At 46.9% G+C, this 23716-nt stretch overlaps 1 protein-coding gene across 5 annotated transcripts in view; it reads right to left on the minus strand.

The window, feature by feature from the left end:
* IDE (insulin degrading enzyme) overlaps window positions 1-23716 on the minus strand; it is a 206533-nt gene that overhangs the window by 177394 nt on the left and 5423 nt on the right. For all 5 annotated transcript variants that reach the window (XM_075348567.1, XM_075348566.1, XM_075348564.1 and 2 more), the window contains exon 2: window positions 509-693. In XM_075348567.1, the coding sequence (XP_075204682.1) occupies window positions 509-668 (160 nt within the window). In that variant the 5' untranslated portion in view covers window positions 669-693. The remainder of the gene's footprint in view (window positions 1-508; window positions 694-23716) is intronic.

Raw genomic sequence — 23716 nt, forward strand, 5'->3', positions numbered from 1 at the left:
AAAGTTCTAAAGTAAAACAAGCCTAAACAGCAGTAGAATAAACTGTACATGAAAGGCACTATGGGGTGCAAGTGTATGTATGTATGGGGATTGAAATATATCTGGGAGATCAAATCTATCCTCTAATATCTCTTTAAATTATTTTTTTTTGTATGTGTGTAAAATTCGGACGGTAAATGTATGGCCCATTTGTTCCTTGCTCCCATTGACAAGTTTCACCCAATATTGCATCCATACACTACATGCTGTGATTTTTTTCAAAGCAGATGAACACTGCCTTATTGAAGAACATTGGTACAATTGCAATCTGATTTTATTATGACAGGTCACTCAGCATATTTAGATGCCTTACAGAGTCCCAGCCTCTGGGCCTGGAATAGATCCATCTTTTATGGCCTGTGCACCAGGAATGTAAATACATTAACAGGGAATTATGGAAAGCATGGATGAATAATGTGGGACGTGACATTTGCAATGCAAAATAATTAAAATTTCAGAAACCCCGTACCTATGTAAACGTCCAAAGCGGCGGAGGATTTGTCGGTTGTGGGGTCGCTTATGAGAAGTGCTTTTATCCCATTGACCAGCTCTACGCCCCGATACACCCTCTTGTCTTCTGGGGAGTTGACGATATTATCAACAACTCGTTTGACTGTAAGGGAGTTCATTTTGATGTAGGGTTTGGACTGAAATCTGAAAAAAATAAAATAAAATGTTCTAGCGAAATACAAATCCAACTTGAAAATGTCACAACACAACAATAAATAACTATTAGATTACATTTCTTAGCTGCTCTCTCTAAAAAATAAAGCCCACCTGCAGCGCTACTAAAGATGCCGTCAACATACAGAGGCGGTCTGCATAAGGAAATCGTCATTGATTGTATTCTTCACGGAACAAGATCTTTAAAAGGTTTTTTGTGTGAATTTTAACACCACGGATGCTTTCCTCCAATACCGGAACACGTTAGTCCACGAGTTGTGCCCGATATTACAGTGTCTAGTTCGAGTGAATGAGTTGTCATTACTGATGAGCGGACCCTGGGATACTCCGGTTTGCCGAATCAGCACAAACTAAACTAAAATTGGAGTTTGACGTCTGACCCTGACTCGGAACAACGAACCCCCATATAAGTCAATGGGGGGGGGTGGGCGAGAAGTTTGGGGGCTGTAAAATGGAAGGTAAATGGGAGTAGAATAGTTAGGCTAAGACCACACTTTGCGTTTCCACCTGCGTATTTGGTGCTTTTTTGGTCAGTTTTGAGAAGCACCTTTTTCATGCCAAAAGGCCTGCATTTTGATTTCCCAGCAAAGTCTATGGAAAATGGGGATTTCTAGACCCCACTTTTTCATTTTAAAACGCTGCGTTTAATTCGCATATTTTGTGGCAAAAAACAAAGAAATCTCCTCCTTCATTCGATTGCTTCAAACTTTTGGTCTTTATTTGCCAAAGCGGTTTCAGAAATTTTGTACATAGTTGTTTGTTGTTTTTTTTGTTTGTTTTTTTTTAGTGTGTAATTGTATTCTTTATAAAATTCTTTATAAAATAGCTATGATATTTTCTATTCTTAAGGATATATGGTTCTCCTACTCCCTTATTCCTCCCCATTCCCCTTCACCCCCTTTTTTTTCTGCCCGTTTCCTTATTAGGCTATGTGCCCACGCTGCGGATTTTGCTGCGGATTTCTCGCAGAAAAGCCGCGGATTTTCCAGAAATCTGCAGCACAGCTACTCCCCAGCCATTTCTATGGCATTGGGAAATGCTGTGCCCACGCTGCGGATTTTTCCGCAGCGGAAATCGTGCGGATTTTCGTGCGGAAAAAATCTGCAGCATGTCAATTATTGTTGCGGATTTCTCCGCAGGGTCCCATATACTTACCTGCCTTGATAGAGACCCGAGTCACTTTCTCCGTCCGGTGTACAGCAGCGCGGTGGATCCAGCCAGGTACAGGAAGGAAGAGGTGGGCGGGGCCTGCATGAGCTCCGGTCATGTGACAGCCGGAGCTAGTTCAGGGACGCCCACCTCCAGCACAGTGCACCAGACCAGACGCTGACAGTGACCCAGCCGCCGGAAAGCGAGGTGCTGCATGATGGAGGTAAGTATGAACACCCCGATCACCGCAGCACTTGTTCTGCATTGAGGATGCAGTGCCGAAGCCATGGTACTGTATCCTCAATGCAGAATGTCCGCACTATATCCGCACGACATTCCGCTGTATATCCACAGCATTGAAACAGAGAAAAGTTCTGTTGCGGATTTCTGGGAGCACCTGCGGAATGTCTTACGGATATAACCGCAGGACACTGTCCCCGTGGGCACATAGCCTTAAACTTTTGCAATCCTTCACATCCTAACTTCCCCTTCTCTTCCTCCTTCCCTATCCATTAACAATTGTTTATTACTTGTAAGAAATCATTTGACTTATTACAAATTAATATGATGTTTTTACATGACCTTTCCCATATATGTTATATAATCCCTAATAAAAATATTTAAAAAAAAACGCATCTATCAAAACGCAGGTGGAAAAGCATGTAAAAAGCGCTGAAAACTAATCTAAAACGCGGTAAAAAATGCATGCGTTTTCAGCGCTAAATTTGTGAAAAAGGCAACTTTGGTCAAATCAATTAAGCCCAAAACGTGCGTTTACAACTGCATGTAGGAGAACGCAAAGTGGGGCCCTAGCCTTATATACACACACACAGTTTCCCGGAGGCACACGCTGCAGTCAGACTCTCTTCTGGGCCCGCTTATTAAGCATCATCAATATTCACCGCTTTCCCCACCCACGCTCTGTGCCAGTGTCTGGTTGCAGACTTCTATACACTCACCCCCACCCTTTGTCCACGTCTGATTGGCTACAGTCAGTTTGCTGTATAGTAGTGTAAAAATAAATAAATTAAAAAAAAAAAACAAAAAAAAAAAACACACAACATAGGCTACCATCCCATTTTGATGGGCAGCGCGGGTTAAAACACAACAACAGCAACAAGCAGCCCCCCCCCCCCCATCTGTGAGCTTTAACGTACCTAGATACCAAAATAAAAAGGCTTACGCCTTATATTGCTAATCTAGGGCTTTATGGCAGCTCTCCTTTTTTTTTGACAAATCACTAACTCCTCACATTACCCTAATTCCCCTAGTGTGGTGGCAAACGAGATGAGCCAGGTAAAGCACCAGGATGGGCACATCCAATGTGTCAATTCCAGGCATCTGTGGGCTGGTACTTTTAGGCTCTATTTTGATATCCAACCATGGTACAGCTCACAGGTGGGGCCAGCAGCCTGTAGCTGTTTTACTGGAGCTGGCTATTAAAATATGGTGGAAGCCTACGTCCGTTTATTACACTTTTTGTTTTTACACTACCATACAGCAAACTGACTGCAACCAATCACAGACTCTGGGGCACACACAGAGGGTGGTTGGGGGAAGCAGTGAATATTGATGAACCTTAATTAGCGGGCCCAGAAGAGTCTGACTGTGTCCTGGAGGTGTTCACACTACTCTGTGTTTAGCTATCCCGCTCTTACTACCACTTAACTTTCATTTTTAGCTCAATTTTTTCTTTACAGTGCTTTTGCTGCTCAATCACAGCCATGCCAATAAGTCAAGTGTTGGCAAGAAAGAAGGTGCACAAACTAAGCAAGAATGGGGAGGGGGGGGGGGGGTGTGTTTAGTGAGCTTTGATGACTCAAACCCACAAAGGAGAAATAAAAATAAGCATTTGTGTGCATGAGATGCCAAATTTTACTGGTACCATAAAGTGCCCATATAACCAACCAAGGGCAGGTGCACACAGTGGGCCCTAATTGATTAAAACTTTTACGCCAGAACTCGGGTATAAAACTATGAAACGTTGCTAAGTTTTGGCAAATCTCGAGGCTGCGCAAAAAAAAAAAAAAAAAAACTGCAATTTTTGGCATTACCATACCATCTTCGCCAGGGTCCGACAAAGTGAGTGGAGCTGGGAAGTGGCAACCTCGGCTCATCAACTTCATGATAACATCTGTGGTGAGGCGTGACCCACTCGTCACGCACTCAAAAGCCTCTTAACAAATAAGGGGCCTTGCACTCCACCCCACCATCATCAAGATTGGTGTGAAGATCGCCGGCAGTCTGGTTGAATCGGGAACAAATATCTTTCAAGTGTTCAGCCTTGAACAAGAGCCATGAAAATGTGACGGTGACACTTCAGGAAAAACCACTGGGGACTAGAGTTAAGGGCGCTTTACACGCTGCGACATCGCTAACGTTCGCACCTGCCCCGGTCGTTTGTGTGTCACGGGCAAAAATCGCTGCCCGTGGCGCACAATATCGTTAATCCCAGTCACACTATACTTACCTGCCTAGCGATGTCGCTGTGGCCGTTGAACTGCCTCTTTTCTAAGGGGGCGGTCCGTGCGGCGTCACACGGCTGATAGAAGAGGAGAGCAGCCGAAGAAAAGACACACCAACCTCGTTGCCGGAGGACGCAAGTACGATGTTGTTCGTCGTTCCCGGGGTGTCACACATAGCGATGTGTGGTGCCTCAGGAACGATGAACAACCTGCGTCCTGCAACAGCAACGATATTTGGGATTTGAACGACGTGTCAACGATCAACGATTTGGTGAGTATTTTTGATCATTAGCGGTCGCCTCAATATTTTATAGAAGAAAAGCCAGCCATGTAATGCCAGTACAGACTAATCACTGAATAGTATTGTCTGCTTTATGTAACAGCCTCGGTGCCCGTCTGATGTAACATTTACAGGAAGTAAACAGCAAAAAAACAGAAAGTCTTTTAAGGACATTTCTCTGTCATCTCTGAGGCGAGGGAAATCCTTCTCAAATGTTGAACACGAGCCAGAAACCGTTCAACCCAGGGTGCAGCAAAGCGTCACATGATATAACCACGAGTAACACGCTGAGGCCCCACCGACGGCGGGCGGAGGAAGAGATGATAGGGTTACTCCACCTCAGGCCTGACATTACACAGAAGATTGCCCTAGGCTCAGCTTTAATAAGCCAGCACTAAACGCTGAGGCCTCTGTATAGCATGTCAGGGACATTTCCAACTGAAGGGACCCAACACCTCCACTATTCATATTGACATCACACCTGGTGCCCTCGTTTTTGGTGATGCACACCTCATTCTCTTTGGCCCTTTTCCAAAATAACCACTGGAAAGGCATGAGTGGGAGCTGTGGAAAGTATGGCCGATGCCTGCTCTATGTAGCATCATAACTGGACGTCTGCTGCGGACGAGTGGAACACGGGGTTAACTAAAATAGTGTCCGAATTTCAGTAATAATAGGAGGAGTTGTAGTCTATGGTCACATGGGGGCCACATCACCCAGACTTCCTGCAAATAGGCAACACCAACTAAAGTAACCATAGACATCCATGGGGATACATGTTCACATCAATCCTGGCTATTCTTTTAGCCGGATGTTAGTCAATTCAGCTGACCAGATACGGACATTGAGTTTTTGTTTTGTTTTCTTAAAAAGTAAAAAGGGAACCTGTCAGGTCCAATATGAATCCAGAACCACGAGCAGTGCTGGGTGCATATTGCTAATCCCTGTATGTAGTAGCATAGCTAAAGAGAGCTATAGAAAAAGTATTTCTAAAGATCCTTTATGATATGCTAATGAGTGAGGGGACTAGTCACAAGGGCGTTATATCCCCCCGACTAGCCGCCCTCTTAGCATGCTCACAGGGATGTGCTAACATGCCATTAACATACCTGTGTCCGTTGTCACTGCCTTAGACGCAGAGTTTAGCCTCAGTGCGCATGATCAGAAGTCACTGCACTTCCAGTCATGCGCATGACCGGAAGGTCTAGTGCGCATGACATGAAGTGCCGGGACTTCTGAGCATGCGCACTGAGCTGAAAGCCAGCACTTTGAAGCGGTGACAACGCACACAAGTACGCCAGTCATTGCCGATGAAGCTGGGCAATAAATAGCGCGTGTGCTATCATGCTAAGATGGCGGATTAGTCAGGGGGAAGTAACGCCCTTGTGACTAGTCCCTGCACTCATTAGCACATTATAAAGGATCTTTAGAAATACTTTATCTAAATATCCCTTTATGTAGGATACTAGATACAGGGACAGTTAGGCAGAGATTAGCAATATACACCCAGAACTGCTCGTGGTTCTGGGTGCATAGCGCGCCTGACAGGTTACCTTTAAAAACACCTGATGATACAGAAAGTGCATTTCACTCCTTTGAAGTGGATCCTGATGGAATCTACTCCAAAAGAAAAAAAAACAAAACAAAAAAAAAACAGAACTGTACTTTACGTGCTGTCCCCAGTTCTGGCGCCAAGCCTCCAACGCTGTTCCCCTACTGTCAGCATAGCAAACGTCACATTGATGGTGCTGCAGCCAATCACTGAGCTCAGCGGCTCAGGGCTGCTTGTACCGTGCCTTCAGTGATTGGTGCAGCTGATAACAAACACAACTGGAACAGCAAAAGAGACTGTGCTAGACCCGGGGAAGGTGGGTAAAGAACAGAGTCAGGATGCACCAGCCATATTTCATAAGGATGGACAACTGGCTAGTTTAACACTTGTGATGAACGGTATCCGTTGCATTGCGTTGTGTGACGGATGCAACCGATGTGTTGCATATAGTGGCACAACGGATGCTGCAAAACAGAATCTGTTTTAACAGTTTACCGGCAGCAGACTATTGTGAACGATCAGCTGATCACTCCCTGTAGCTGGCCGCCGGGTGATCAGCTGATCGCTCAGCTGCCGAGAATGTGTGCAGAGGGCGGAGTGAGGAGTAGGTGGAGCCAAGCGGGGCCATGGCGCTGAGGACAGGTGTGTATGTGTGTGTGTATGTGTGTATGTATGTATGTATGTATGTATGTATGTATGTATGTATGTATGTATGTATGTATGTATGTATGTATGTATGTACATACATGTGGAGTGCGGGAGGGGGCGGAGCCAAGCAGGGAAGTGTCGTGCTCCCTGCACACGTAGCGAGGTTAAATATTGGCAAAGCACTTTGCTTGGTTACTCGATATTTACCTTGGTTACGGGTGCAGGAGCCAGAGAGGGCATGCGCAGTGAAATCCAACAGATTGCGCTGCTCAATAAAACGCTACATGCTGCGTTCCTCCCGCCCGGCGCAGCGTCAAAATAACGACGCTGCGTCGTCCAGCGGATGCAACGCTGACACTTGCGTTACAGTGCGTTGTCCCTACAAGTCTATGGAGAATAGCGCAGTGCGTTAACGGACTGTGCTATTCTCCATAGTGACGGACTCCGCTGAACACAAGTGTGAAAGTACCCTAAGGACCATTTACACAGGGACATAATTGCTTTAACAACCCTACGTATGAATACAGCCCTGTGTACATGGGGTAATCTGCGACGATCGGAGAATTAGTAACTCTGTGACCGTACATCTAAATGGTTTTGCATGCACCCTGGTAGACTCGCTATATGGCCCAGCAGGGGTCCTGAAAAATCGGGAGTCCTGAGAACATTAAGAAAACCATTGCAATCCAAACAAATTAATTTAGCCTCCTACTTGCTCATTAGGTATTTCTATTAATAAAACCAGTAACTCTGCAGCGTATGAAGTAATCACAGCAGTTACCCATCCTCGCTGCCATTGTTCCAAGCTGAGCTTCTCACCTTCTGTCATCTTGATTGTCACTTATGGGAAGCGCCGCAGTCGACCCAAAGCTGCCATAGCATGCCCCACGTGAGGTCACCACACTTCTATGACCTCACTTGCTGCTGATGCAGAGCTTTGTCATTATCTGCTGCGCTTTGCATAGACCGCAACTGAGATCAAACTACGCAACTGCTGTGCTCTGCATAAAGAGAGTGCTGTGGGGAGCAGTAGCTGTACTTCCAGGCACCAATAATTTAATAATGGGAGTGAGTAAACTTGTGCCCCCTACAATAAGACACTGGGCGGGTTACACATTCTCCTGGACGGATTTGAACATCAGGGGCTGTAGACACTAGTGATGGGCAGTCCGGCTCTTTTTGGTGATCCAGTTCCCATGGCTCCGTTCACCAAAAAGAGCCGACTCTTTCAGCTCGTTCTCGGCTCCTTATTAAATATACATACATATTTAAGATTATAGTAACGCCGCTAAAGTCCCGCCCACCCGCGGCTAAACCCCACCCACTTTCAAGCAGCCAATTAGATTTATGAGTAGGCGGAGTTTAGCCGCGGTGTGGGCGGGGTTTTGACGGCGAAAAGAGCCGTTTAGATATTTTAGTGGCTCACGCTGGTGATCCGGCTCCTGTCGTTCACAGCAGGGAGCCGGATCTTTGTGTCGGATCGTTCGCGACCGACACATCACTAGTAGACACAGCTGGGCACCATATATTCAGTGTCACTAACTTTAGTGCAGCAGCTCTCGAAACAGGAGTGCAACATCCTGCACTGAACGGGCAGAAGGACAATATCAAAGACACTAAGTGGCAGCAACTACAGTACCAGAGATGGATGGACCAGTAATAGAAAAAAAAAAATATCTTTTTTCCTGGTATCACAGATGAGAAGTGACATTACAAGTCTATGGGTCCATAGGTCCCCCACCTGTGATCGCAGGTAACCTGACCTCATTGAAACATCCCGCCCACCTCCTCCCTTCCGCATAGCCGGCGTGAGCCGCGGTGATGCAGGGAGATGTTCCTCGCTCCTGCGGCTTCACACACAGAGATGTGTGCTGCCGTAGGAACGAGGAACAACATCGTACTGTCGCTACAGCGAAATTATAGAAATGTCGGACACTACACCAATGATACGATTCCGACGCTTTTGCGCTCGTTAATCGTATCATTAAGGATTTACACACTACGATATAGACAGCGACGCCGGACGTGCGTCACTTTCGATTTGACCCCACCGACATCGCAGCTGCGATATCGTAGTGTGCAAAGTGCCCCTAACAGTCAGTGTCCGCCCATCACTACTTCTGTGCTTTAAAAAAGTAGTATTCCTGCTGCAGATGTTCCCGTGTCTGCTGTATGCATGGGATCAAGAGAACACGCCTGAATTCCCGCTGGGGTAAGAAGATCTGCAGTTGTATCTAAACGGATAAAAGATTATATTGCCAAGTGTGAGCGTCATATGGAGAAGGGTAAATGTGGCCGCGGCCTGCTGGAACGTGTCACCTAATCCCTCAAAGGTCAGCGGAGAAGCTCCGGGTGTGTAATACCGGATCCTCATGTGATCATAACAGATTATGGGTCTTCCCAATATCCTCACTGCCTAATATACACAGCCGAAAAAGGAGTCCTCCACCGAGGGGCCTGCTTAACCCCTTCAGACAAAACACGCCTCTCCGATCACTGTCTGCAGGAGCCATATGCAGAACTTCTTACACAGCTTTTATTAACTAAGTTACTGTTTTATTATAATTTTACACTATTTACATGTTGCAGAAATAGTGTTCCCTTTATTCTTCGGCCCAGCACAATTACAGCGATACCAAGTTGTTGTTTTATTTTTCTTCATATTCTTGGCTCACTTACACTCTGCTTTTTCAAGGGTGGAATGATTAAAAATAAATTTTTTTATTTTTTTTTTTTTAAAATGCACCACTTCAGCATTTCTTTTTTCTTGCACCACTAGAGTGGCGCTTTAACCCCTTCAACCCCGGGAGATTTTCCCCTTTTTCCTCCCCATCTTCTGAGCGCCATAACTTTTTTTTTTTATATATCTTTCCGTCAATATTACTATACTGTATAAGGGCTAAATTTGCAGGATGAGTTGTACTTTTGAATGAAACCATTTATTTTCCCATATAGCGTACTGGACAACGGAAAAAAAAAAAAAAAATTCAAATGTGGAGAGATTGTGAAAAAAGTGAAATTCCACAATGGTTTTTGTTTGGGGTTTTTTTGTTCACCATGTTCACTACATTGTAAAACGGATGTGTCAGTATTAGGCTGTGTGTGCACGTGTGCGTAATTCATGCAGTTACGCTGCACTTTGTAGCGCAGCGTAACTGCATGCGTCCTGCGTCCCCTGCATAATCTATGGAGATTGTGCAGGGGCCGTGCGCACGTGGCGTCTTAGAGCGCAGCGATTCGGCTGCTGCCAGAAGCGCGCGTTCTAAGAAGTGACATGTCACTTCTTCCGTGCGCTTTGCCGGCAGCTCCTGCTCTGTCTATGGCAGGAGCTGCAGACAGAGCACACGTTCTCTGCCGGCACCATGCGCTTCAGAACGGAGCTTTTCAGCTGCGCTCTGAAGCGCACCTTTTAGGTGCGGTGCAGAGCGCACACGTGCGCACATAGCCTAATACCTCACATCAGTACGAGTTTGTAGATACCAGACATGTATACTTTGTTTTTCGCACCACAATCGAGAAAAGTAAGGCTGCTTTCACACATCCGGTTTTGCCGTGCGGTACAATACGGTGCTCTGCAGAAAAAACGCAACCGTTTGTTTTTTTTGCCGCCGGTTGCGTTTTTTCCCGCATAGACTTGCATTAGCGCCATATTGTGCCGCATGGCCGGATGGAACGTTGCCTGGCACTTTTTTTGTGCAGCGAATAAAACCACATCACGCCGGATCCGGCTCGATTTACAATGCAAGCCTATGGACGCCGGATGCAGTTTTTTTTAACTGCGCATGCTCAGTATCAAGCCGCATCCGGCAAAAAACAGACGGGCCGCATGGGAAAAACTTAAGCAACGGATCCGTTTTCGCCGCATCCATTGCATAGGATATTGAGCCGGATTGCGCCGCACTGCTAAAACCGGATGTGTGAAGCAGCCTAAAACAAAACAAAAACACACACACACACAGGACGTTTGTCCAAAGGAAGAATTGCGCCTTTGTTGCCATATTCGGAGACCCGTAGCGTCTCATTTTCTGTGATGGCTTGTTCTTTTATTTCTTTAACTGACGTTTTTAATTATAACATTTTTTGCAAAGATGCGATTTTTTTTTATCCCCTGTTATTACATTTTAATGCAATATTGCAGCGGCCAAAAAGCGTAAATTTTGGAATTGGATTTTTTTTCCCCCTTGGTCTTCCATGTACAGATCAGATTAATTGATTTTATAATTTGATAGATCGGACACTTTTGAACACACCAATAAGTATTTTTTAATGGTTTTATTTTCAATGGGGAAAAAGAGGGGTGATCTGACCATTTAGATTTAATATATTTTTTAAAATGTATTTATTTTTAATCACTCCTAGTCCCCCAGAGGACTTTATGACTGGGCACTTTGAACGGCTTTCCTGATCAGGAGAAATGCCGCTTTCCTGTGAGTGCCGGCACTCTGACGGCTCACACGGGAAGTTACTCTTGACAGCGTCAGGGGTTATAAAATCGGGCCCCGCGCTGTATTAGTAACACATTGGCGCCCCATGATCGCATCACGGCATCGCGTAATCCCTACAGTGGTGCTTTAAATCTCGCTGTCAGAGTTTGACATTGTGATCTAAGGGGTTAACAGGTGCGGATAGATCGGAGAACCACCTGCACATGTCTACTGAGCAGATCATCATGCATGTGCGGGAATTACCGTGGGCTCAGTCGCCGCAGGAGCCCACGTAAAAAGACTAGTATGTCATTGGTCGTGAAGGGGTTAAATGTAAGTCCCCTCTCTTATATTCCCATTCTGACAGCTTCCACTTCTATCACCTCTGCTCTGGTCGGTCTCCAGCGGTTTATTAACTGCTGGCAGTTCTAGCGTTTCATAGAGCTGGAGGTCAAAACTCGGTACAACTCTATGGGAGCCTCATTCTGGGTTCAGAGATGCATTGAGAGCTTGTGACGCAAATTCTGACCTCCGGCCAGTCAGAAATTACTATCACAAAATGACACAGCGGGAAGCCGAAAAAGGTGAAGCTGCCAGAACGAGAGTATATGACTGGGGGCTTCCCTTTAAAGCACCACTCCAGCACAAAAAAACCCCAAATAAAAACACTAGTTTAATTGAGTAGGGGAGGTGGGTGGAGCTAATTGGGTGTGTGGCTCGTATGACGCAACATCATCACGTGAGCCCCGGGAGAGAGAGTGTGCCAACACAACTGGAACTGCGCTGGTAGAGAGGATCACTTATGTTAATGGCAGGCAAACACTCAAACTGAACTGAGGCTGTCTCAGTAGGGAAAAACCTCTTAAGTCTTTAGGTCCAGTCACACTAAGCAACTTACCAGCGATCCCAACAACGATGGGGATCGCTGGTAAGTTGCTAGGAGGTTGCTGGTGAGATGTCACACTGCAACGCTCCAGCGATCCCACCAGCAACCTGACCTGGCAGGGATCGCTGGAGCGTGGCTACACGAGTTGCTGGTGAGCTCACCAGCAACCAGTGACCAGCCCCCAGCGCCGCGTGGAAGATGCTGCGCTTGGTAACTAAGGTAAATATCGGGTTACCAACCCGATATTTACCTTGGTTACCAGCTCACGCAGCTACACGTGCAGAGAGCAGGGAGCAGCGCACACTGAGCTCTGGCTCCCTGCTCTCCTAGTTACAGCACACATCGGGTTAATTACCCGATGTGTGCTGCAGCTAAATGTGCACAGAGCAGGGAGCAGCGCACAATTCTTAGCGCTGGCTCCTTGCTCTCCTAGCTACAGCACACATCGGGTTAATTAGAGCAGGAGCCGGCACTGACAGTGAGAGCGGGTGGAGGCTGGTAACAAAGGTAAACAAAGGACAGGGCTTCTTGATTACCCAATGTTTACTGTGGTTACCAGCCTCCGCAGAAGCCGGCTCCTGCTGCCTGCACATTTAGTTGTTGCTGTCTCGCTGTCACACACAGCGATCTGTGCTTCACAGCGGGACAGCAACAACTAAAAAATGGCCCAGGACATTCAGCAACAACCAGCGACCTCACAGCAGGGGCCAGGTTGTTGCTGGATGTCACACACAGCAACATCACTAGCAACGTCACAAAAGTTGTTCGTTAGCAGCGATGTTGCTAGCGATGTTGCTTAGTGTGACGGGGCCTTTAGTCTCCAATTGTTAAAAGGGAATCTGTCACCAGGTTTTTTCCACCTCATCTGCGAATAACGTTGGGGCAGAGATCCTGATTCCAGTGATGTGTCACTTACTGAGCTGCTTAGTGTAGTTTTAATAAAATCACTGTTTAATCAGCACTACATCATTAGAGGACTACTTGGCGTGCTGCAGGTAGTCCAGCATATTCATGATCTCTGATCATGCATCAATACATAATCATGATCTCTGATCTCCCTCACCTATTGTACCATCACCCATTCCCTGTAGACTGAGCCCTCGCGGGCAGGGTCCTCTCTCCTCCTATACCAGTCTGTTTTGTATTGTTAAAGGGGTTATCCGGCTTCTTTTGACTTTCTCATTCTTACACTATTGGGCTACATTGGGGCAGGTAAGTAGATTGAGACCACTTACCTGCCCTGCTGTCAGCCCCTCTCCCCCGGCTCAGAGTGGTCATGTGACCGCTCCTGCCGCGATTTTGCTGCTTCCGGTCATTTCATGTCTACATGGGCAGGGCCATGTTGACATGCAAATCTGGAACAGCATGTCGCCTTCCCTGCTGGGCTGTACAGTGCGTGGAGTAACCGCCCCCGTTCCCTGCACCCTCCCACACATCCCCCTGCACCCCGTACTCTGGCCACAACCTCCCACACACTCCGTAGTCTCCCTCCCCCGCCTCCTGTGCCCAGCTACATGCGCCCTGAATTCCAGCCGATTCAGTGTCCAGTTCAATAAGGCAAGGAACAAGAAAGTTGCCCACTTGCTGTCAGATACACTGTCAGCGCTGTGTCCCCAGCGCTTGATCATGTTTACTGCCTGACGCCCTGGGAACTGTCCCCCCCCCCCTTCCCCCCTCCCCCATGCGCGCTGTCTGTGTCATCATGGGTCATCTGTGTATGTGCATCAGTCTGTGTCCCGCGCCAGCCCCGCGGATGCCCGCACTGCAGCGTGTCCGTGTTTGCCCCCCTCTGCAGTATAAGCTTACCCTGCAGTGCGTGCAGCCGCGGGGATGACGAGCGCTGCTTGTCATCACTGCCTGTGCAGTCTGTGTCCCGCTCCCTGCCAGCCCCGCAGCTGCCCGCACTGCAATGTCAGTGTCTGCCCCCAGTATCAGCAGCTTCTCACGCCGTGGGGCTGGCAGGGAGCGGGACACTGACTGCTAAAGGTGGTGTCACACAGAGCGACAACGACATCCCTGCTACGTCACCATTTTCTGTCCCGTCGCTGTGTGTGACATCCAGCAATGACCTGGCCCCTGCTGTGAGGTCGCCGCTCGTTGCTGAATGTCCAGCTTCATTTTTTGGTCGTCGCTCTCCCGCTGTGACGCACAGATCGCTGTGTGTGACAGCGAGAGAGCGACGAAATGAAGCGAGCAGGGAGCAGGAGCCGGCATCTGGCAGCTGCGGTAAGCTGTAACCAAGGTAAACATCGGGTAACCAAGGTGGTTACTCGATATTTACCTTCGTTACCAGCCTCCGCTGCTCTCACGCTGCAAGCGCCGACTCCTGCTGTCTGCATATGTAGCTGCAGTACACATCGTGTAATTAACCCGGTGTGTACTGTAGCTAGGAGAGCAGGAAGCCAGCGCTCAGTGTGCATGGCTCCCTGCTCTCTGCACATGTAGCTGCAGGTTAGATTAGATGAGATAATTACCTGCTGTGACGATCTCCTGCCTCCTGACGTCACCGCGGTCACTGCCTTCTCTGCCCGTCTCGCGGGCGGCCCGAGATTGTCACTAGCAGTGACGTCACGGGCTCTCGCGATACTGCGTAGAACGCGGCGGGCATAGAAGTCAGTGACAGCGCTGACGTCAGCAGAGCAGGAGATCGTTACTGTAGGTAATGATCTCATCTAACCTCCTGACGGCAGCACTCGGCATTCCCTGCAGTGACCTGGGCTGACCTATTGATGTTAGCTCAGGTCACTACACGGCTCTCCCAGCCAATGGGGAACATTTTGTTCTTCATTGACTGGGAGTCTCATTGACTATGGCATGGATCGCCGTGCGACCCCCTTATTGGATTACGCCGGACCCGGATTTGATTGTTCTTGTCAATAAATTGATGAAAGAGGGAATGTGGGGAGTGTTTTTTCAAATAAAACTTTTTTTGTTGTCTATTTTTTATTTCTTACTGAATGGGTTGGTGATGTCGGGTATCTGATAGACGCCTGACCTCACCAACCCCAGGGCTTGATGCCAGGTGACATTACACATCTGGCATCAACCCCATATATTACCCCGTTTGCCAACGCACCAGGGCAACGGGATGAGTTGGGGCAAAGCGCCAGGATTGGCACATCCAATGGATGCGCCACTTCTGGGGCAGCTGTAGCCTGCTATTTTTAGGCTGGGGAGTGTCCAATAACGGTGGACCTCCCTAGTCTGAGAATACCAGACCACAGCTGTCCGCTTTACCTTGGCTGGTGATCCAATTTGGGGGGGACCCGACGTTTTTTGTTTTAAATTATTTATTTAATTTTAAATAACAGCGTGGGGTGCCCTCTGTTTTGGATTACTAGCCAAGGTGAAGCTGCCAGCTGTGGTCTGCAGGCTGCAGCCGTCTGCTTTACCCTAGCTGGCTACAAAAAATAGGGGGGGACCTCACGTCGTTTTTTTTTTTAATTCTTTATTTATTTATTGGCTAAATACAAGGCTAAGCACCCTTTAGTGCCACATGAAAGGCACTAAAGAGTGCCAGCTTAGAATATGCGGGGGGGGGGGGGGGGGGGTAGGACATTATATTGGTCTCTCTCATCTATTATCTATCCCTTTATATATCCCTTGATTCATTCATCCCTCTAGCTATCTGTCTCTATCTATCCCTCTATCTAGCTGCTTCCGTTTTTTTGCAGTTTGAAAAAAAAGGAAGGTACGCAGATGACACACGGACCATATACAGAACGGAACGGATGCCACACAGTTGCATCCGTGAAAAAAACATGAAAATTTTTTTGCGGACCGCAAAAACGGGGCAGTCCTGTGAATGTAGCCTAATCAAGAGGCTTATGAGGGTGATGTATTTAATTACAAAACTTTTTTTCTTGGTGTATGTGTTTATTTACTGTCACTTACAGATTACTAGGGGGGGGGGGGGGGTCTCATAGACCCTGACGATTAATATCTGGCTTAGAGACAGCTGTGGCCTGTGATTAGCTTCATATTCGCCTGATTGCCACCGCCCCAGAGCAACCAGGAAGAGCCAGGTAAAGTGCTGGGATTGTCACATCTAATGGGTGTGACAATCCTGAGTGGCTGCAGGCTGCTATTTTTAGGCACGGGGCGGCTCAATAAATAGGGGTCTCCCCAGCCTGACAATACCAGCCCCCAGCTTTTGTGGTTTATCATGCCTGGGTACCAAAATTCGGGGGGACTGAATTTCGTTTATTTTTAAATTATTTTTGTAAATCAAGAAAAAAAGCCGCATGCAGTTCCTCTTATTTGGATAAACAGCCAAGATAAGCGCACGGCTGGGGGCTGCATACTGTAGCCATATGCTTTTTCTGTTCTTGGTGTCATAATATGGGAGAAAAACAGTGAAAAATTTTATGCGTTTTATACCACAATAATGATCCGCTGAGTTGAATTGCTTTCCCGCTCATCAACCGTCTTGGCGCCCGTGATTGGTTGTAGGCAGATGCTGTCACATACGCTAAGGATGCGTCTGACTGCAACCAATCACAGGAGACAGGACAGCCGGAGGACGGGGAAAGCAGTGCATATGAATGAGCAGTAATTAGCGGCCCAGCAAGTGAAGGAGAAGCCACGGGAGCAGTGTACAGCTGCAACAGTGTACAGCTGCAACAGTGTACAGCTGCAACAGTGTACAGCTGCAACAGTGTACAGCTGCAACGGAGCCTCGGTCAGTATGAAGCGCTTTCTTCTTTTTTTTTTTTTTTTTTTTTACTTTACTATTAAAGGGGTTATCCGGCTTCTTTGACTTTTTTTTTTTTATTTCCCTATTGGGCTACATTGGGGCAGGTAAGTAAGATAGAGACCACTTACCTGCCCTGCTGTCAGCCCCTCTCCCCCGGCTCAGAGTGGTCATGTGACCGCTCCTGCCGCGATTTTGCTGCTTCCGGTCATTTCATGTCAACATGGGCAGGGCCATGTTGACATGCAAATGTGGAACAGCATGTCGCCTCCCTGCTGGGCGGGTACAGTGCGATGAGCCCCGCCCCCTTCCCTGCACCCTCCCACACATTTTCCCGCACATCTTTTACTCTCCAGTAACCTCCCCCTGCACTGCTGTGGGGTCTGTGACCTGGGGGCGGGGCCTGGCGGCGGCTGCGGCGGTGTCAGCGCCAGCACCGGGCCCCCTGCTCAGGATCACACATTCAAATGTACCGGCATCACAGATCACAGATGCCGGTACATTTGAAAGTGCTGATGAGAAGCAGCGCTGCTTCTCATCACTGTCCCTCCCGCTGTCTGTGCTCTCTTCAGCACAGCGGTGACGTCACTACTGTGCTGATATGTCCAGAGCACAGACAGCGCGCGAACGTGCAGGAGCAGCGGGGACCGAGGACAGGTGAGTATGTACTCCCTACATGTGTTCCCTATGGGGGGGGGGGGGGTGCAGAGCCATATGTGTGCGTGTACAGAGCCATATGTGTGCGTGTGCGGTACAGAGCCATGCGTGTGCGGTACAGAGCCATGCGTGTGCGGTACAGAGCCATGCGTGTGCGGTACAGAGCCCGATGTGGGGCTGTTATTTGCAATGCTGTAGTGATACCAGGTCAGGTGCTGGGGATGAATACTGACAGGGAATGTGTGTGCAGGGGGCGGGCAGGGGGTGGGGCTGGACACTGAGGCCGGGCGGTGCCAGCTCTGACTGAGGCTTGGCACAGGAAGTGGACATGTTTGCTGGAGCTGAATGTAAACAAGAGCTGCAGAGAATAAAGGGATAATTCAAGAGGAACAAAAGTTAGAAAACAAAAAACAACAATGTAGGTGTGATTTATATGACAATACAGCACAGATTAGCTTAACAAAAATTTTTGAGTTTATGTCGGACAACTCCTTTAATGATTGTTGTACGTATACCCTCTTTCACTTGTAAAGCGCCATGGAATAAATGGCGCTATAATAAATAATAATAATAATAATAATAATCTCTGTATAACCGCTAGATCTGCAGCAGAGAAAACACTGATTTTATTAAAATGACAGCAAACAGCTCAGCAAGTGACACATCGCTGGAATCAGGGTCTCTATTCTCTATATTATACTGCTCCAAGATGGGGAGCAAAAATTTGGTGACAGATTCCCTTTAACACTAGCATTTTGTATGCCAGTCTTAGAGTAGGATTCCACTTGCGAGAGACTCGTGCGTATCTCGTATCTCCCGGAACGGCCTGCCTCTCTCCCGACAGGAGCGGGTCGGCTGCATCTATTTCAATGCAACTGAAACGCTCCCGTCGGGAACTAGGCAGGCCGTCCCGGGTGATGCGAGATACGCTCGAGTCTCTCGCAAGTGGAATCCTACCCTTAAAGGGATACTCCATGGAGATAAACATTGACTGTGTCTTCAAAGTATAAAGATAACATCCATAGTGCTGTTCCCCACCCTCACAGTACCTGTAATTCAGTGTAACGCTGGAGCTGCTCCCCCTCCGTTCTGGGACAATATATCACTCATCAGGGGTCCGGCTCCTGGAGTCTAGTAGTTGCCAGCCCCATGTAAATATCTGCTTCCCTCCAGTCTGAGAACAGGGGAATGTGGTCAAGGAGGAGCTCCAGCATCACACAATTACATGACTGTGAGGGCGCGGAGCAGCGCTATGGAGCTCATTTTTAGCATTTATGAGGGCAGAGCCAGTAGAAGAATTTTTTTAGTCTCCCAGTCCCCAGAGTACCCCTTTAATGGGGGGGGGGGCATGGAAGAATAAAATGTGCATGTCACTTATTGCACAAAGCACATCTCATCAGTGCCTTGCACGTAGCTAGTAAGGTTTCTCCCGTCTGGTAGTAACATTTCTGGCGCAAGAGTCAACATCATTTTCATTAATTTGACAGGTTGGCTTACTCACACCCTCACATTTTGACACATCACCCCAATTTTTTGCAAGACTCCAAGTTGTGCAAAAGTTTTACAACTATTCAAAGTGCGTTACACTTCTACGTTGTCCAGCGCAAACACCAATGTATTGGCCCCTTTAAGTTTTACTACTTTAGCATAAGAAAATTCCTTTAATCAAAATTTATCATTCTTATAAGGATATATTAAAATCTATAGCTACAGTAACAGGGTTTTTTTGGCATAAACTGTAGTGTTAATGTCAATATTTTCAAATATACAGTGCCTTGCGAAAATATTCGGCCCCTTGAATTTTTCAACCTTTTCCCACATTTTAGGCTTCAAACATAAAAGATAACATTTTTCTGGTGAAGAATCAACAACAAGTGGGACACAATTGTGAAGTTGAACGAAATTTATTACTTATTTTAAACTTTTTTAAAAAATAAATAACTGAAAATTGGGGCGTGCAATATTATTCATCCCCTTTAAGTTAATACTTTGTAGCGCCACCTTTTGCTGCGATTACAGCTGTAGTCGCTTGGGGTATGTGTCTATCAGTTTTGCACATCAAGAGACTGAAATTCTTGCCCATTCTTCCTTTGCAAATAGCTGGAGCTGAGTGAGGTTGGATGGAGGCGTTTGTGAACAGCTGTTTTCAGCTCTTTCCACAGATTCTCGATTGGGTTCAGGTCTGGACTGTGACTTGGCCATTCTAACACCTGGATGCGTTTGTGAACCATTCCATTGTAGATTTTGCTTTATGTTTGGGATCATTGTCTTGTTGGAAGACAGATCTCCATCCCAGTCTCAGGTTTTTGTTTTTTTTTTTTTTACAGACTCCAACAGGTTTTCTTCAATAATGGTCCTGTACTTGGCTCCATCCATCTTCCCCTCAATTTTAAACATCTTCCCTGTCCCTGCTGAAGAAAAGCAGGCCCAAACCATGATGCTGCCACCACCATGTTTGACAGTGGGGATGGTGTGTTCAGGGTGATGAGCTGTGTTGCTTTTACTCCAAACATATTGTTTATCATTGTGCCCAACTAGTTAGATTTTGGTTTCATCTGACCAGAGCACCTTCTTCCACATGTTTGGTGTCTCAGGTGGCTTGTGGCAAACTTTAAACAACACTCTTTATGGATATCTTTGAGAAATGGCTGTCTTCTTGCCACTCTTCCATAAACGCCAGATTTGTGCAGTGTACAACTGATTATTGTCTTATGGACAGACTCTCCCACCTCAGCTGTAGATCTCTGCAGTTCATCCAGAGTGATCATGGGCCTCTTGGCTGCATCTCTGATCAGTCTTCTCCTTGTTTGAGATGAGAGTTTGGATGTACGGCCGGGTCTTGGTAGATTTGCCGTGGTATGATACTCCTTACACTTCAATATGATCGCTTGCACAGTGCTCCTTGGGATGTTTAAAGTTTTGGAAATCTTTTTGTAACCAAATCAGGCTTTAAACTTTTCCACAACAGTATCACTGACCTGCCTGTTGTGTTCCTTGGTCTTCATGATGCTATCTGTGCTTTAAACAGAACACTGAGACTATCACAGAGCAGGTGCATTTATACGGAGACTTGATTACACACAGGGGATTATATTTATCATCATCAGTCATTTAGGACAACATTGGATCATTCAGAGATCCTCAATGAACTTCCAGAGTGAGTTTGCTGCACTGAAAGTAAAGGGAATGAATAATATTGCACGCCCCAATTTTGAGTTATTTTTTTAAAAAGTTTAAAATAAGCAAAAAATTTTGCTCAACTTCACAATGTGTCCCACTTGTTGATTCTTAACCATGACATTAAATTTTTTATTTTTAGGTTTGAAGCTTGAAATGTGGGAAAAGGTTGAAAAATTCAAGGGAGCCAAATACTTTCGCAAGGCACTGTATATGATCTTTTAAACACTTACAACAAGAACAAAAAAAAAACAAAACAGCAATTCCAGTTTTGTTTTTAGTATTAATCCATCCACTACTTTTACATTGATTACCTATCCTAAGGATAGGCCATCAATGTCTGATTGGCCGTGGTCCTATACCCCACACCTCCACTGATCAGCTGTTCTAAGTCCCAGCGGCGGCAGCAGGAAATGTTCAGTTCCGGCGCTGCTCCGTCTTCCGATAGTGGCCGCGGCCGGGTACTGCGCACCTGCCTCCCATTCTAATCAATAGGAGGTGCATGTGCAGTACCCAGCCGCACCCACTATCAGAAGACGGAGCAGCGCCGAAACTGAACATTTCCAGCTGCCGAGAAGTGTCAGACCTTAGCTGATCAGACATTGATAACCTATCCTAGGGATAGGCTGTCAATGTAGAAGTAGTGGACAACCCCTTTAAAACCATGATGTATAGCTAAAGGCGAAAAGCCTGCTTATCCCAATCCATACTTCAGTAATTAATCAAAGCTAGTATCAACATCAGGATCCCAGCAGTAAGTAAGGAACAGAAGCCCCGAATCTGGACCACCTCCAACCACAACCCCTGAACAGCAGCAACTAAGTATCAACACGCTCTAAAAATTAAGTGACTTATTAAACAGGTTGAACGGAGATATAGAGATAGAGATAGAGATAGAGATATATCTCACATCTTATTCTGTCTTTCTCCAAAATGACATCATTACAGTGACAACCGTCGTCACACCGTGCATGCTAAAGAGCCTGCGACCAACGGCTCAGCTAACTGAACAGCCCGAACTACGGGCCGACAGGACGACGCACGACACTTTTCCCCTCACCCCAACTCCCCGGTGAGTGCTGCACCCCCAGGAGCCAACACCGACACATACCCACCGCTCGCCGCCACCCCCCGCACACATTACCCCACTCGGCTTCAGCCCCCCCCCCCCCCCGCATGTATACACTGACCACACACACACACACACACACATCCCCAGCCATGCAGGCCCCGCCATGGCCCCGCTAGGCGCTACCCCCCCCCCCTCCCCCGCACACATTACCCTGCAGGATGGGGGCACATGTCAGGATGGTGGCTGCACCACGATGGAGGCACATACCAGCACTGGGCCACATAACGGCATCAGCCTATTTTTAATTTAACTTTACACTGTTCATGGCCTTCTTTCATTACAAGCCATGGACATCATTAAACATTAGACTCATCTATTAAAACTGTTCCTTCTGTTGTTTGTCACTTTAAAACCAATAAACAAATATAAGAAACTAAATTAAACCGAACCCATCCAGTCCATTCATTACCTTATTATTCAATCTGCTAACCTACATACACATTCTAGACTACCCGATACGCTAGAATCGGGCCACCTTCTTGTACACACACACACACACACACACACACACACACACACACACACACACACACACATTTGTGGGCAATTATTGGATATATAACATTTATTTTTTTAAACTTTTTTTGTGACCCGCATGGCACATTATGAAACTTTACAAGTCATGTCTTCTTGCCTATAAGTGATCCACACAAGATCATGGAGACATGTCCATTTTAATACGAGTCTCGGATCAGTTTGCCAATGCAAGGCCTGCTGTCTGTATGCCGTCAGCCCTTCATGGACCGTTTATTATGAGAAGCCTCCATATGTTATTTTTTTTCTTTTATCTGAGAAAAAAAAACTGATGAAACACTTAGGCCACCTGCACATTGTATTTTTAGCTCCGTTCAGTGGTTTCGTCGGAGCTTCCATCCGCACCCCCCGCAAAACGTGTCTCAGATGCATGCACAGACGGGGCCATTGACTGTAATGGAGCAGACGGAGTCACCGTGTGCTCGGTCATGCACCATTTTCGGGCGTATACGCCTACTGGAGGACGACACCCAGATGTAGTAGACTACATTCGGGTGTCCGCCTGCAGAAAGCGTATACGCCCGAAAATGGTGCAAGACAGAGCACACGGTGACTCCGTCTGCTCCATTACAGTCAATGGCCCCGTCGGCATATGCGGCCAAAACATGTTTTGCAAGCGGTGGGGGGTATTGGAATTTTGGAGGGGGTTCGGACGGATGCCCCAATGGGTCCACTGAATGTAGGTAAAAACAAATGTGAACATGGCCTTCTCACTTCTGTTCTGTTCTGTCTGATCAACACTCAGAGGAGGAGGAGACAGGTGCTGACCCATCACTGCCATCTCCTGTACTCCAGATGGTTACATGCCGATATCAGATAAACAGATTGGGGAAAAGCCGGTGTTAGGACTGCACACAAATCCAACACCCATTCACCCACCCACACATTTAGTTACCAAAATGACTCCTGACCAGACCGTGACAGCCTCATAGGAAACGGTCCAGTTGAGGAGTCCTGTGGTGGATCTGTACACACTGATATATGGAGGATGAGGCTGTATACAGTGAGCTGCCAAATCCAGCGTAGGACGGACACTACTGGTGCCCCACAGACCACATTACTTATAAAATCAGGGGTAGTTATGGTTTCCACCATTTTGAGAGGTGGAATAAATAAATCTGCACCATTTTTCCATCAGATCTGCTGCCATCAGTGTGATCACAGCCCCATTATTATGGTTGCTCACATCCTTCACACCTACATACACATCATCTGGTAACAATACGGGGGTCACGGCACCTAAATGAAAATCCTGATATTTCAAGCAATGAATGTCATCACCCAAAACACTGATTAGGCATGTGTTTGTTTTGTTTTTGTTTTCCCCAAACAAATAATGACAAAAAAAAAAAAAAAAACAAAAACAAAAAACAAACAAAACAACACAGCCAATGTG

The sequence above is a fragment of the Anomaloglossus baeobatrachus genome, chromosome 5, assembly GCF_048569485.1.
Source record: "Anomaloglossus baeobatrachus isolate aAnoBae1 chromosome 5, aAnoBae1.hap1, whole genome shotgun sequence".
Classification (NCBI taxonomy): Eukaryota; Metazoa; Chordata; class Amphibia; order Anura; family Aromobatidae; genus Anomaloglossus; species Anomaloglossus baeobatrachus.